Source organism: Pecten maximus, chromosome 9, assembly GCF_902652985.1.
Source record: "Pecten maximus chromosome 9, xPecMax1.1, whole genome shotgun sequence".
Classification (NCBI taxonomy): domain Eukaryota; kingdom Metazoa; phylum Mollusca; class Bivalvia; order Pectinida; family Pectinidae; genus Pecten; species Pecten maximus.
Window position 1 is genome coordinate 37,157,166 of NC_047023.1, and position 16,493 is coordinate 37,173,658.

At 35.6% G+C, this 16,493-nt stretch overlaps 1 protein-coding gene across 1 annotated transcript; it reads left to right on the forward strand.

Annotated features, from left to right (window-relative positions):
- Positions 1-1,367: 1,367 nt before the first annotated feature.
- On the forward strand, positions 1,368-15,473 carry LOC117334549. The gene is made up of 14 exons (XM_033894232.1): positions 1,368-1,448; positions 3,087-3,285; positions 3,852-3,914; positions 4,257-4,313; positions 4,631-4,674; positions 6,392-6,488; positions 7,279-7,387; positions 8,486-8,596; positions 9,426-9,524; positions 10,133-10,259; positions 10,708-10,846; positions 11,467-11,502; positions 11,980-12,022; positions 13,258-15,473. The coding sequence occupies exons 1-14, from the start codon at positions 1,419-1,421 to the stop codon at positions 13,322-13,324; spliced, it is 1,221 nt and encodes a 406-aa protein (XP_033750123.1). The 5' UTR covers positions 1,368-1,418; the 3' UTR covers positions 13,325-15,473.
- The last annotated feature ends 1,020 nt before the right edge of the window (positions 15,474-16,493 follow it).

The following is a 16,493-nucleotide window of genomic DNA, read 5'->3' on the forward strand; positions in this document are numbered from 1 at the left end:
ATTAAACATTTGCTGTAAACCTGGTAAGATGGCTGCTTCCTATGACTAAGATCACTTATTCGGAATATATATATATTTAATCAATACAATATTTTGAAGTATATTTTTTGGGAAATAAAATTTGACTGTATAATTACGCCTTTGTCTTTTGTATACGCCAGCCAAAATTGACGCGAGCACTATGGTATGGTATTGTCCGTCCTTCAGGCAGAAAGGTCCATTTGCCCTGAGAAACTGATCCCTGTGGAACTTGGTATGCTTTAGAATCATGACATGTAACTGTGTTTCCCTGAACGGTATTTTGTTTCGATATTTTTTGCAAGAGTTATTACCCTTTGCTTATTTCAGTGTTTGAATACTGTTTATCTTGTTTATAAATACTCTCTCTCTCTCTCTCTCAGAGTTTGTTCTTACATGCAATTTTATTTTCACAGTGGAATTTTGATGATGAAATCAATGTTTCATTTCTATAATTGTATTTGTTTTGATACAATATTGCATTTATTTTGGACTTGTGTCAGCCGTATATAGTATATAGTTTTATAATGTTTCCTTGCAAACCTTTCTTTTGAATTTGGCATTGTAACGTGGCTACTTTAGGTATTTTCCCCATGTGAAGTTTTCCCCGTCTGACCCCCATTTTCCCCATTGCTATTATATATTATGAATGCTAAACATGCATCGATCCAATTTTCAGGAAGCGTCACCTGGAACACTGACTTACTGAAGCTTGTAGAAAAAAAAATCTTTTCAATTGACAACATTATGTGTGATCGTCGGCATTTTTACTATTCCAAATAGGAGGGGTCATTTTGTTTCGAAAAATAGGTGTGTCACCTATATAACCATCTCGAATAAAGGTCTAAAAAAATATAAAAAGAAAATTAAAAAAAAAAACGTACAAAACATTGCGCTTCAGCAGATAAATCTTTCCGCAAAATGATAAGGAACTACTCTATGGTCGGATTTCTGATAAGAAAATATATTCTGCAACTTCTGTAATAAGGCAAATTTCTCAGTGGCCTGTGTCGATATTTTCAAATCTTTGAAAAATACAAAATCATTGAAGAACAAGCATGCACTCTAATCGTCATGGGAATATATCCCGTAGACTCAATAGGCCTATATTGCTTTTCGTCTGCACGTAACTTATGTTTGCTGTTTTGAAGATATATTTTTTTTAATTTCCTTTTCAAATAAAACTTCGATTTCAATTTGTGCACTCATTTTGTGTCTTATCATGGACGTTTTTGCGGACAAGTTAAGTTGTACTCTTAGCTGTTACTCTTAGCTGCTAGGAGAGGGGGTGTTCTATCATCCGGGTTACCTCAAGTATAAGTTCCTGATCTAAAAATAGAAATGATTAAGGATATCGCGATTGATGTGACGTCATTTGACAGAACGCACTCCAAAACAACATGGACGACGATTTGCCTCTGCTGGTTTCGGTTTGTATTAGTTCGCTCTGTTTTATGTTGTAATCGTCCGTGTAAACATGTCAGGGTATAACTTTTGTAAGAGGACATCAAATCTATAACAGGAAGAAGTAATGAAAAATATCCATGCGGGGCTTCAAACGATAGCGACCACTTCCTCTCAAACATTTCACCACTAATGTCTACTCCTATAACATAAGAGGCCGCTGGTCGGCTCTTTTTCTATCGGATATTATTTTGCCGACTGTCAAAAGTATCTCGCCGTGTAAAACCTCTAACATTGTTGGAGTACACTAATGTCATTAGTAATGTTGTTACTGTAGAACACTCTACTGTACGTTACAGACGAGAAAATTATTGAATTACGATTGCATGATTATTTTTCCATAAAAATGTATCATGCCTTGGCTTTGTAAATAGTATTTACAAGGCCAAGGTATGATACATTATTTTTTAAATGTTATAATTTACTTGTCTATAACGTAATATATTCATTAAAAACATGATCATATCCACTTGTACCTGTAACTATAGAGTAATCTAAAGGGAATCCCCGCTAGCTAGCCCGAGTTTTCTCTGGCCCTGTCACCATGTCTGGTGTAGGGCCAGAGCGCACTACTATATGAAAACGTGGAATTATCCGACACCGTTTGGTGTCGCTAAGAATTTGATGCAAAAACAATAAAATCGGGTGTGACATAACACCTACCTTACATATATGGATAAATGAGATATTTATGTACCCCAAAACACCCATTTAGTCTCATATAGGTGTTTTATTCCGTCCGTATAGACCCTCGCTTTACGCTAGTCAAAATTTCATACTTGACTCGACGCCATATTGCTAACTATGTAGGTCGCGGTCCGCCTAATTACCCTAATCTGCGCGCGATGGAGCGAAAAGAAAAAAAAAATACAACATTTATTTTTATATATTTTACCGCTTATAATTTATAAATAATGATTTTTTTAATGGAATATAACATCTTTTGGGAAATAATCAACTTAGTTTTCATAATTTAAACTTTGTAAGAAGAAAAACACAATAAATCATATGTGGTCTTTTCGGTCCATTGCGTTCCGATTTGGGTGGTTAGTCGTACTGTCACTTACAAAATGGCGGGTCAACAGTATGAAATTTTGACTAGCGTAAAGCGAGAGCCTGTACGGACGGAATAAAACACCTATATGAGACTAAATGGGTGTTTTGGGGTACATAAATATCTCATTTATCCATATATGTAAGGTAGGTGTTATGTCACACCCGATTTTATTGTTTTTGCATCAAATTCTTAGCGACACCAAACGGTGTCGGATAATTCCACGTTTTCATATAGTAGTGCGCTCTGGCCCTACACCAGACATGGTGACAGGGCCAGAGAAAACTCGGGCTACCCGCTAGCCTGAGATAGTAAGGTGGTCTTCACTCTTCACTTTCACACTTAAACGGAGACAGTACATTGTAGGACAGTATAAAAATGTAATTTAGTAATATATATGTGCCTATATCGTAAATCATCAGCTCAAATGTAATTCTACTAGGCTATGTGACAGCTTCTCTCAGATTTTCACTGGAAAACTGGAGGCAGTTTGTAACAAAGTTTTTTATTTACTAGTATACTCATTTCTTTAAACCATGTCATCATGTAGGTGACGTCCCTCTCTGATTACCTGTGCTGTTCAATATGTATGAATGTGATGAAGGAGACAGTGATGACCTGCTGTGGTCATCGCTACTGCAATCACTGTATCAAGGAATGGGTCGACCGTAACCACAAGTGTCCATGCTGTAACAAAGCCCTTGGCATGACTGAGGTGTTCAAGGACCACCAGTTTGACTGCCTTATAGGTAAGGACCACCAGTTTGAATGACTTATAGGTAAGGACCACCAGTCTGAATGACTTATAGGTAAGGACCACCAGTTTGACTACCTTAATTATAGGTAAGGACCATCAGTGAGTTTGTCTGACTTATAGGTTAGGACCATTATTTTTGACTGCCTTAAAGGTAAGGACTACAAGTTTGAGTGATTTATACGTATTAAGGACCACCAGTTTGACTGAGTTATTGGTAAGGACCACAAGTTTGACTGACTTAAAGGTAAGGACCACCAGTTTGACTGCCTTAAAGGTAAGGACCACAAGTTTGACTGACTTAAAGGTAATGACCACAAGTTTGACTGCCTTAAAGGTAAGGACCATCAGTTTGACTGCCTTAAAGGTAATGACCACCATTTTGACTGCTTTATGTAGGTAAGGACCAACGGTTTGACTGACTTATACACAAGAATCATCCTTTGTTTTATATTGCTATATCTGAATAACCATTTAGAGTCAATGTTAAAAGGATGAAAAATATAATATGTTTGTTGACTTTGATCTATTCACTAATACTGGTCATTCATTCCTCACCAGATGCCATCAACAAGGAGAAGACAAAATCAGAAACAAAATACTTTGAGTCTCTAATTAATTCAGGTATGTGTGAATCTTAATGAAATTTGAAGTCTTCTTAATGCATTTCCAACAGAAGCTGTGCATTCCGTTCTGTATTTACAATGCTATGAACACCACTAATTTAATGGTCAAGTAAGAGTTTAATGATAAATTTGAAGTTGTTGTCACTTTACTACTGAACATTGTATACTATCCATACCATTATTGTTGTTTTAAGTTAAAAGTGACACCTTAAGTTTGTAGATCTCATCAAAATACAACTGTGTTAAATTAGTTCTTTGTTTCTCTTTTATTGTTTCATACACCAATGACCTCTGGTATCCATCATAATTTGTTTTATATGTTTGTTGTTGGTTTTTGTAGCTGTAGATGCATCACAAGCTGAAGTTGAACTGTCCCCGATAGAAACAGTCTTAAAAGGTACCAACTTGATTTATTGGCTCTGTTTAAAACATTGTCCTCGTTCTGGTTGTTTATGAGGTTTAGTTAGATCAGTAAGTCTGGTAGGTTTTGTCTTGATATTTATCAGTGATGTGTTGTCAATTACCAGTAAGAACTTATTTCAACACACAAATTGTACATGTTAAAAGGCCTATATATCAAGATAAACTATGATACTCCAGCAGTTATTTGTATATCTTGTTTTTATCTTATTTGCTTGGATAAAGTGTGTTGTGCATATATACAAAGTAACATGGTGACATCTTAAAAAGACGTGTTTTAACTTCTGCTTGTAGACCACCTAAAGGAGAGCTTGGCTGCCCATGAGAAGTATTTCCAGGTTTGTACAGGAATAGTTTTTTTTTTGTAGATACACTATACCGATTATGAAATTATGATATATTCTTTCTAACAGTTGACATATATAGAGGATCTGTCATGAGTTTCCCTTCATATTAGATTTATGATACGAGTTTTTATTTTTTTTATTTTTGCGAGCCTCTGGCAAAAATAAAAAATTCTAAACGAGTATCATAAATCTAATATGAAGGGAAACGAATGACAGATTCTTTTTATCATATGACGTTTTCTTTCATCGTTCCCCATCAAAAACTGATTTTCTCTTTTGCCTTGAATCGTCACATCTCAACCAAATCACCCGAACCTTCGAAGTAGGTCAATTATACCGACGAGAGAAGAAATAGTTCTAACACAACTGACTCTTGAAAAGGATTCATTTTATTAAATACACGTCTCAAAACAAAATTTCAGCATTTTTTCATTTAATCCATAATAGATAAATTGTCCTTGGTGTTTGAAACAATGAGGAAAATATTTTAGTTTGAAAGTTCATGAGCGACTGTTTTTGATGTGACAAAGCCGTGACGTCACTTGGCGCGATAATGGAGGCTTCGTTGTACAAATGTCTATTCGCTGTCGCTGTCGTACAGAACCATTGTACGGCGCCTTTTCACTGCTTTGTGTTTATCCTCGTCCTCGCGGGAGTTTATGGAGATGTGAAATGTTCCACCGTGAATATTCCCACTGAACATTGTGTTCAGACTGCCGTGAAAAGCGACTTTGGATGCCGATTTGTTGGCAGTGTTGTTTGTTTTGACATTACACGTGTTTGTCGACGACAGTGTCAGCATGTTATTCTGAGTAACCGTTGAAGGCAAGTTGTAACAAACTACATTGCCGTTTTTCATGAGGATTTTATTAAATAATGTTATTATTTGTTTATTTGAAAAGAAGCTAGACTAGATATGTCTCATCGGACAACGCAACCGCAATTTTCTATCGGAGTTGAAATATGTTACTAGGGGTCATAAAATAGATGTTTGCCAGGCCTAATTTAACATCTTATAGTATAAATATAATTAAAAAACTTAGGATGTTTACATCTTGGATTTTATCTTTGATTGTACAATATGTTATGTTAATAGACCAATTTGTCGTTCAGTTGATTTTTTTTCAAAGTTTACAAGCACTAGTCGCCATTTTTACGAGTCGTAGTAAAAAGAAGTAGGTCGTTCCCACGCGTATGAATACAGTTCTCACGGAACCAGCCATGGCCAATCAGCGTAGCGAAAGGTGTTATTACACTAGTGTCATAAAGAAAATTTATGTGATGGGTTTATGACACCGTATATAACGGTAGTCATATGATAAAGATAATTATATTACTATTAAAATAATCATTTGACATATATAGGCTTACAATCCAACTATTTAACTCAACATACAATTGATTGACATTAACTCTTAGCAAGACTACAAAGATATAATTGGAAAAGAAGCTCCAAAAATGTGATTAGACTCTGGACAAAATATGTAAGTTTAAAGAATGATGAAAGAATTCAGCCAGTTATAAGAGAGAAGCACTGTAATGCCATGTGTGTTTTGTAAATATTTCGACCAGGAAACATGAAAGAAAGAAAGAGTATTTTCTGTAAACTTTGAAAGTATAAAGTTACACCATGGACATAATTCAAATAAAATGCTGTTATAGGGTCTGTATTAATCAAAACTGTTACATGTAAAATTACACATTTCAGAAACTGAGAAATGAACTAACAGAGCAGGAAAAAAGGTTGGAAACAACATGTGAGAAAGCAATCAGTGACCTGACATCACATGGCTTGTCAGAGCAAGGTAAATTGTTAACAGAGTAATCTTCTGTAGTGTCACACCAAGATAAAATATTGTCACACAAAGAGAAAATATTGTCACACCAAGATAAAATATTATCACACCCAGATAAAATATTGTCACACAAAGAGAAAACAATTGTCACACAAAGATAAAATATTATCACACCCAGATAAAATATTGTCACACAAAGAGAAAACAATTGTCACACAAAGATAAAATATTGTCACACAAAGAGAAAAAAATTGTCACACATAGATAAAATATGGTTACACCAAGATAAAATATTGTCACTCCAAGATAAAATATTGTCACACAAAGATAAAATATGGTTACACCAAGATAACATAGTCACACCCATATAAAATATTGTCACACACAGATAAAATATTGTAAAACACAGATAAAATATTATCACACCTAGATAAGATATTTTCACACATAGATCAAATATTGTCACACCCAGATAAAATATGTCACTCCAAGATAAAATTTTGTCACACCCAGATATGATATTGTTGCAACCAGATAATATATTGTCCCGCCCAGATAAAATAGTGTCACTCCAAGATAAAATATTGTCACATCCAGATAAAATACTGTCAAGATTATAAAATGTTGTCATGCAAAGAAACCTCTTGTCAAAACATAGTCAGCTATGACACATTTTTGTGAAAATGTTTTTGAACTTTATTGATTATAAAATGCTGATACAGAAGAGATCATAAGCTGTAGATAAGGAAAATGCAAAAGACGTTTTTGTCCAAACAATTTAGATTTTCATATTTTGCAGAGATGACCCAACAGACATTAGATCTACAAAATCGACTGTCACATCAGAAGGAGGCACTACAAGAAGAAATGAACTTGTGTACTAAACTGGTGGCAGAGTCTTACAATAGGTATGACACACCAGTAACAAACCATAAGTAATAGTATGTCGCATGGACACTTGTACCAAGTCATTGATAGTAAGTCACATGGACACTTGTACCAAGTCATTGATAGTATGTCACATGGACACTTGTGTCAAGTCATTGATAGTAAATCACATGGACACTTGTACCAAGTCATTGATAGTAAGTCACATGGACACTTGTACCAAGTCATTGATAGTAAGTCACATGGACACTTGTACCAAGTCATTGATAGTAAGTCACGTGGACACTTGTACCAAGTTATTGATAGTAAGTCACATGGACACTTGTACCAAGTCATTGATAGTAAGTCACATGGACACTTGTACCAAGTCATTGATAGTAAGTCACATGGACACTTGTACCAAGTCATTGATAGTAAGTCACATGGACACTTGTACCAATTCATTGATAGTAAGTCACATGGACACTTGTACCAAGTCATTGATAGTAAGTCATGTAGACACTTGTACCAAGTTATTGATAGTAAGTCACATGGACACTTGTACCAAGTCATTGATAGTAAGTCACATGGACACTTGTACCAAGTCATTGATAGTAAGTCACATGGACACTTGTACCAAGTCATTGATAGTGAGTCACATGGACACTTGTACCAAGTCATTGATAGTAAGTCACATGGACACTTGTACCAAGTCATTGATAGTAAGTCACATGGACACTTGTACCAAGTCATTGATAGTTAGTCACATGGACACTTGTGTCAAGTCATTGATAGTAAGTCACATGGACACTTGTACCAAGTCATTGATAGTAGGTCACATGGACACTTGTACCAAGTCATTGATAGTAAGGCACATGGACACTTGTTCCAAGTTATTGATAGTAAGTCACAAGGACACATTTCATTCATTAAAACATAAAATCATGTATTTTATTGATTTAGAAGAAACAAACTAAAGGTACTTATTTTAAAATGATTAAACTGCATCAAATTATTATTCAACATTAACTTTAGAAAATTAAGAGCAATCAATTTAATACAGCCATGCAGCTGCATTATGATAATGATTATTGAAAAGATTATGCTTTATCAGATTATGTATCTTTTTTTTTCAATAGATTTCTCACAAACCACATTCCTCAATTAGATGTACTCCCAGTCAAAGTGGGCATCACCATACTGGACAAGAACATGAAAGTGTCTGATGTTGTCTTCAAACCAACTGACAGGTTAGTCTACCTCAATCACTTTTAGGCATAGGCTACTTTTGATCAGCCTGTACAATCCTGGGGTGAAGGATTCTCATGGTCAGAGGAGCTCAATGTGTTTTACTCTTTAAAGATACAAATCGCTGATGATGACCCATCATCATGTATACACTGCTTATCACAAAAATGTATAAAATAGTATCCATGTTATAGAAATATATCAAATTAACACCAGCAAATGAAAAAATTATAGCAACTTCTTAAAAATGATTGCCAAGATAACCAAAAGTTACATAAATATAGAGGCAGAGCATGGTAGAATTTCTACGGGATGCAATCGATAAGTTATTAGCTTCGCACCGGGAGCTTGGGCACTGTAGTTTTGCGTTCTGTGTGTCCATCCTTCTGTCCTGTCCCACATTATTTTGTGTTGGCTCTATCTCCTGACATTTTTTAACACTTAGAAATTCATACTTTGGTTCAACTAGACGAGGCAGTGAGTCAAAAGTAGGTCATGCTCTGACCTACATTTTAACCTTTGACCTACACCAAAGTAAAAACTTGTCCAGGCTTTATCTCCTACATTACTTGCCACTATAACTTCATACTTTGCGTATGGGTTCACCTTATCTATTACTAAAATTATCATCTATGCAATCTTGGCATATAATTTCACAGTCAGCAGGGGACTGTAATTTACCAAATTGTCTCGTCCATTTTAAATTTAAAGAGAAACTCAAGCCTTTGGAGGATGGTATTGAAGTGAAGTATGTAACTAGTTGTAAGGATTTCCACAAAGAAAATACCATCCTAACGATATACCTTAATATGCCTGTTAATTATGTTGAAGGATTGGGGACAAGGTGAAGGCTTCTGTAGAAGCTACAATGTCAGCTAGAAATGATCCAGTGGGTGAATGGCCCAAGGAACTACATTTTGTATTGTTTGGGTAAGTTTCTTATAAATAATCATTCGTCATCTGATGGTAATATAAATTATTAAGATCGATTATCAGTGATACATCGTTTATTTTGTTTTAGAGGTATTGTTTTCCATTATAAAAACTTAAATGCTCACCCTTTCTAATATGCTTTTTGGCTTGCTAGGGAACTATTGCTATACCTCGGACATTGGCATCCATAGACAGATAGGTTAAATTTTATGAAACAGTACTATGTCAATACTAATGAGGATACAGCTTAGGTATTTCACATGTGTGATCTTGTGACAAGAACTACATTTACAGACCAGATGACCTTGACCATGACCTTTGACTTACTTTTAAAGATTCTTTAACCTTGGCCAGATTATCAACTGTACAAGATAGGGCTTTCATAGTTGAGGTGTGTTCCTTATCACAAGACCTCTCTATCAGTACTTGCAGACTAGTTGACCTTAACAGTGACCTTTGACCTAATTTTAATTAAAGCCCTAATTCTGAATTTCTACCCACTTTGGTGAGCGTTGCTGTCTTCTGACAACTCTGTTGATAGAACTCTGTTGATGGAACTTTAAGATCAGTTATCAATTTAATTTTGTTTGCTTGTTGTCTTTTAGACCATTTGTTAAGTGTAGCCACTTTGAAATGCAGCAGATGGTTAGAGAAATACTGCATGATGGGAAGGTTTACCATGACGTTGTTGTGATAGACAAAGATAGTCGTCCAATCCTCGAACATTCCATGGTAATTGTCTCATAGATATAGCAATTCAAACCTAGAAGTGATTTTACTCTCAAATATATAAGACTGGTAATATTAAGTCCCTGAATCACTCCATCCTTTTTGAATTACTATATTTTCAATGTCTAGTTACCTCGCTTATCATCTGAGATGAATATCCTCCTCTTCTCATCTCAACAACTGAAGCAATGTTATTTCACCATGCCATCAAATTTTGAACATGCTAATACCTGGTGAACGGAGACAAAGGGCTCTGAAGGTCAGTTACTTTGATGAACATTCAAAGCACCAATTTTTCATTTCTAAAAATGTGCAGTTTTATCAAGCCCCATAATGTAAGATTGATGTCTGTCCATAACATCCAATCTCACGATCTGATATTTTTTATGGGCCTTTGGTCCTTTAATTTTATTTGTTTCAATAATTTGATAACATGATTCTCTAACTGCAGAAACCTGGCAGTGAAATAGCTATTTATGGTAAGATCGTCTTGGAGAGTGACATGCCTAAAAAGTGTTTCCGGCAAGTCTTCCAGGATGGTAACCCCCAATCTGTTGACTATTTTTGCTGCAAGCGGTGTGGATTTCAGTGTAAGTGTTTGTCAGTCTTAAAAATGTTTTTCCTTGAAAATGAGTTCCCACTGATTTTCATAACATCACATTCTTTAAAGTATCCTATGTGTAACGTTTCTATACTGGGAATTTCTAGTGTTATAATAAACGTAGATGTTCTGAATTTACTGTTAAAATGCCAAAAGTTACAAAGAAAATGATATTAAGACAGTTTCACACTTAGTTGGAGCCTTGCTAGAGTATATAATTACTATTGTCATACGATTATCACAGCTGTGTTATTTGTATGGTTTAATATTCAATTATTACAGCTGTAACAGAAAAAGTTAAAATGTTAGGTCTGAAGCTGTGTATAATAATTGTCTCTATGTTGAGGCAGCATCAGTCTGTCAACCTTGAGTAGATTCCTCACGTCATCTTGGTATATATTTTGGTTGTATACTGTTATTATACTCACTTTGCATTACAACAGATAGGCATCTCACTGATATCTGAAATTAAAGCATCAGAAAACTTTGACAAAAATGACAATTAGAAAAGTTAAATACCTAATTGTGTGATGCTGATGTCATTGGTTTTACATAAATATCTTAAAATGTACTCAACATTTTGTAAAACCATGTGTTTTAATGTTTCAGGGATCTGCAGGTCATGCATGGAAGTCTGTCACCAAGGTATGTGTCGGTACACGGGTTACTATACAATGTACATGGTGGTCTAGTCTATTATTATATACCTATAATAGTCAAACCCTGTCTTGTCAACAAAGTCATCATCTTGACATTTGTTTTCTAATTCAGATTGTGATATGAGGGAAAGTCAAACTGCAAGAACATTTCCCAGGCATGCAGTAACTATGATAATGTTGGACTCTTAATATGTATAACCTGTTTTATTTGACACCTCAGTTTAATGGCTGAACTGTCATAAACGGATATGTTGTACATTAATATTGAATTTTGTATTGACATATATACAGGCAAGTTTTATGGGACATTTAAGTTACTCAGTTAACCTTTCATCCATCATAAAAACACAAAAATACAAGGCTGTTAAGTAGACACTTTACTGGTTTCCTCCAGACAAAATCTATCTATTTCTTGATATATAAGTATATATATACAATTGTCATGTATTATGATATTTTGCAGGTCATGAAATTGTGCCCTACATTATGAATCATCAGCCAGCTTGGTAAGATTTCATTGTTCTACCTCTCGTTTACAGCCTGAAAATCATTATGATCATATTAAGTAGCTTTACTGTAATAATTCCTGTTCAGTATTTAAAGAATCCTTAAATTTTACACCACTATGATATGGTAGGTATTGATGCAAATTCCCTCCCATTCTAAGTATACCCACTGAAATATTCTACAATAAGTCCCAAGGCTAACCCGTTTAATTCTTCTGACTCATACTTAACCAATCTATATCAAGGTATGAAAGAAGAGCAGCAACTCCAGAGTCCAGGTTTGACAATAATCCTGCCACCATGTTGGTTCTTTGGAGATTTCCCCACTTTAATTTATCAATCTATAATCAGTATGAATTTTCATTAAAAACTGTTTAAAAATGAAATTGCTGAGTGGATTGTTTTAGAATTATAGTAACTGTAACCTTGTCTATTGACCTTGCAATTGCACCCTTTAACAAACTTGTTGAGGTCTTCTCATGCTTGCCCAATCTATGAAATTTGAATAAAATGTAATATAATAAAGTTACTGGTCCAGGAGCACTGACAAGTATTTTCTATGAATAGTAACAGTGACCTTGTGTTTAACCTTGGCACCCTGAAACAAGAACTTGTTTAAGGTATTCTCATATATGAGAAATTATCAAGTTTAAAATGCCTTCAATAATGAAGTCTCTGGTAGCAGTGATGCCAAATACATAAATAGTATATGATGTCCTATCGAAATCCGTTTTAAAAATGAATATTGCTGACAAAAGGTGAACGTACAAATGTACAAAACAAACAAATCACCCACCTATATCTATGTATGCTACATCCCATCCCCGACTTTGTCATGAGAAAATAATAAAAGTAATAGCAGAGGAAAACTTGCCTTTCTCCTTGCAATGATATATGATAATTATTTTCTAGGTTATTTTTCACATCTGATACTACACTTTGATCATATTTTCATTTCTTTCGGCCTATAAATGAAAGAAAAGTCTCTTACATATATAAAAATTTCTATTGAATTACCGTCCTTAATTATGTGTCAGATTTATTTTTTGTAAGAGTGTGGTACTGTAAGCATGAATTTTATTATAGCTGAGGAAGCTTTTGACATTTTGGTTGGATTTTGTACATAGAATCATTTTATATATTGTAGGGCCTGGTTGGATTTTGTACATAGAATCACGTTATATATTGTAGGGCCTGGTTGGATTTTGTACATAGAATCACGTTATATATTGTAGGGCCTGCTGTTACTGTCCAAAGAAGAAGACTTGTCTGATCCAACCTCCACCACAATGTAGTAATTGAATATAACTGTATACAGCAGCAAGGGAGTCCAGACAGTGCTGTAAATCTGTGGAAATGCTGTAGCTCTACAGTGATGCTGTAACTATGGATACCATGCCTCAGTCTTGTACTGGCAGCTCTAACTAGTGTTACTGTGATTGTTAAGGTAGTAACTATGGCCACACCAATGCTTCAAACTTTACAATAATGCTGTAAACTTGACAGTAGTATGGTATCAATAGTCACTGTGATGCTGTAAATAAGATTTCATGCTGTATCTCAATTTTGCTGTGGCCATGGAGGTGATATTGTAATACGAGTGGTGTTATAAACATGACAGCGAGACTGTAACTCGAGTGTTGCTGTGGCCATGGAGGTGATATTGTTATACGAGTGGTGTTATAAACATGACAGTGAGACTGTAACTCGAGTGTTTCTGTGGCCGTGGAGGTGATATTGTAATACAAGTCTTGTTATAAACATGACAGTGAGACTGTAACTCGAGTGTTTCTGTGGCCATGGAGGTGATATTGTAATACAAGTCTTGTTATAAACATGACAGCGAGACTGTAACTCGAGTGTTGCTGTTGCTATGGAGGTGATATTGTAATACAAGTGGTGTTATAAACATGACAGCGAGACTGTAACTCGAGTGTTGCTGTGGCCATGGAGGTGATATTGTAATACAAGAGGTGTTTTGAACATGACAGCGAGACTGTAACTCGAGTGTTCCTGTGGCCATGGAGGTGATATTGTAATACAAGAGGTGTTATAAACATGACAGCGAGACTGTAACTCGAGTGTTGCTGTGGCCATGGAGGTGATATTGTAATACAAGAGGTGTTTTGAACATGACAGCGAGACTGTAACTCGAGTGTTGCTGTGGCCATGGAGGTGATATTGTAATACAAGAGGTGTTTTGAACATGACAGCGAGACTGTAACTCGAGTGTTTCTGTGGCCATGGAGGTGATATTGTAATACGAGTATTGTTATAAACAGGACAGCGAGACTGTAACTCGAGTGTTCCTGTGGCCATGGAGGTGATATTGTAATATGAGTGGTGTTATAAACATGACAGCGAGACTGTAACTCTATTTGTACCTGTTTTGTAGTGGTGAAAACAATGCTGTAACTCAAGTGTATGTTGCTGAGACTTTATATCAAGGTGATACTGTTATGTTTATTATTAACTTGAAGGTGATACTGTAATGTTGGTGATGATATGACTACAGCAATGCTGTAAACTTGACGATATGCTTTACACCTCGGTGATACTGTAATATTGGTGATGATATGACTACAGCAATGCTGTAAACTTGACAATGAGCTTTTACACCTGGGTGATACTGTAATATTGGTGATGATATGACTACAGCAATGCTGTAAACTTGACAATGATATTCTTTTACACCTAGGTGATCATGTAATATTGGTGAGGATATGACTATACAGCAATGCTGTAAACTTGACCATGATTTGGTTTGAACACCTTGGTGATCATGTAATCTGCAGTACATGTACATGTTATTTTTTACCTTCATTTGGTGGAGATTAATGCAGTCACAAAACATGTAAGAGGATGAAAGATCACACTGGGACCTAGTACATAATGTAAGGCCATAGGATAGATTATATAGACAAACATCTGCTGTTCGTGCTGTGCATCGTCACATATAAAAACATCTTGATAATATGTATCTTCTATTTGCTGTGTGAACATGCTTGTTTTAGTGCTCTCAGATTCCATCCTCAAAATCCAAGGGTAACATTGAATATTTAATTATTCAACTCCTGGAATTTTGAGGATACTTCAAAGTTTTCATGATAGGACAGGATCTCTTAGCTTCATTCATCTCATATCAATAATGTGTTAACAACAGTTTATCTTGTCATTTCATAAAACTAGTCTCAGTGTCTACTACGCATATTTGACATTAATAACAACGGGGAACTATTAGTGACATCACACAAAAAGTATTCCGGTTTAGAAAGTTAGCACATGCAATCTGTCATACCCTAGGGGTTGAACGAGAAATCTCTCATGTCTAAAACTGGAGATAAACTGGTGAACTGTGGGAGAACTTGTACTGACCGATCCCCTAAAACATCATTGTCTGTATCAGGCTTGATATTTCATTGTGAACAATAATAAAAACCTTTTCATTCAACATGTTTTCTAGTTTTACTTTTTACGAAAGTTTCTTTTCAGAAATCAGCTGATAACTTTGTTTACAGTCATTCCCGGCCAGCTGTCTATTATACTGCTGAACAACATCTGTGTACGCTTACGAACTTGTAGGCTTCACAAGCTAAGAAGGCCAAGTGTTGACCATTTCATTTATAGTCAGTCTCAAAATTTAATAAGCAGAACTAGGAACCAAGGAGGACCAATATATAGAATTTGAGAAGGTCATTCAAGCACGTCTGATGAAATTGTGATTAGAATTGGGATGATGGTACAAGACGAAACAGCTGTTTTGATGGTGGGCAAAGAATTGGATGCTGGGCAGGTGAGCTTAAAAATAGTTTGCCCAATGGGCCTGTATCACTCAACTGCTGCTAATGTAACTTTAGATTTGATCCACGTGTCATGGCTGCTTCATTCAATATGAGAACAGGCTAAGTGTATTCATTTAGATGAACTTTGTAGCTTTCAACCCAGCAAATTCCTGGCCAACATCATCAACCCAGCTGCCTGCTTATTTAGATAAAAAAAATATTGAACACATTTGACACTTTTGACCTTGTAAGTCAATGTTGTTCAATGGAACAAAATTGAGTCATATCTTGATCCTGGACTCTTGGTTATTAGCTCACCTGCCAGAAGGGCAAGTGAGCTTATGCCGTGGTGCGACGTCTATCGTCTGTCTGGCGTCAACTTTTTCATTTAAACAACTTCTTCTCAATAACCAAGAGACCAAGTGACTTGATATTAGGCCTCCTGTAGCATCCTGGGGTGAAGGGCTACCGAGTTTGTTCAAATGAATGACCTTGACCTTCATTCAAGGTCACATGGGTCAAATAGTCTAAAATCTTCAAACAACTTCTCAATAACCATGAGGCCCAGGGACTTGCTATTGGGCCTGTAGCATGCTGGGGGTGAAGGGCTACCGAGTTGGTTCAAATGAATGACCTTGACCTTCATTCAAGGTCACATGGGTCAAATAGTCTAAAATCTTCAAACAACT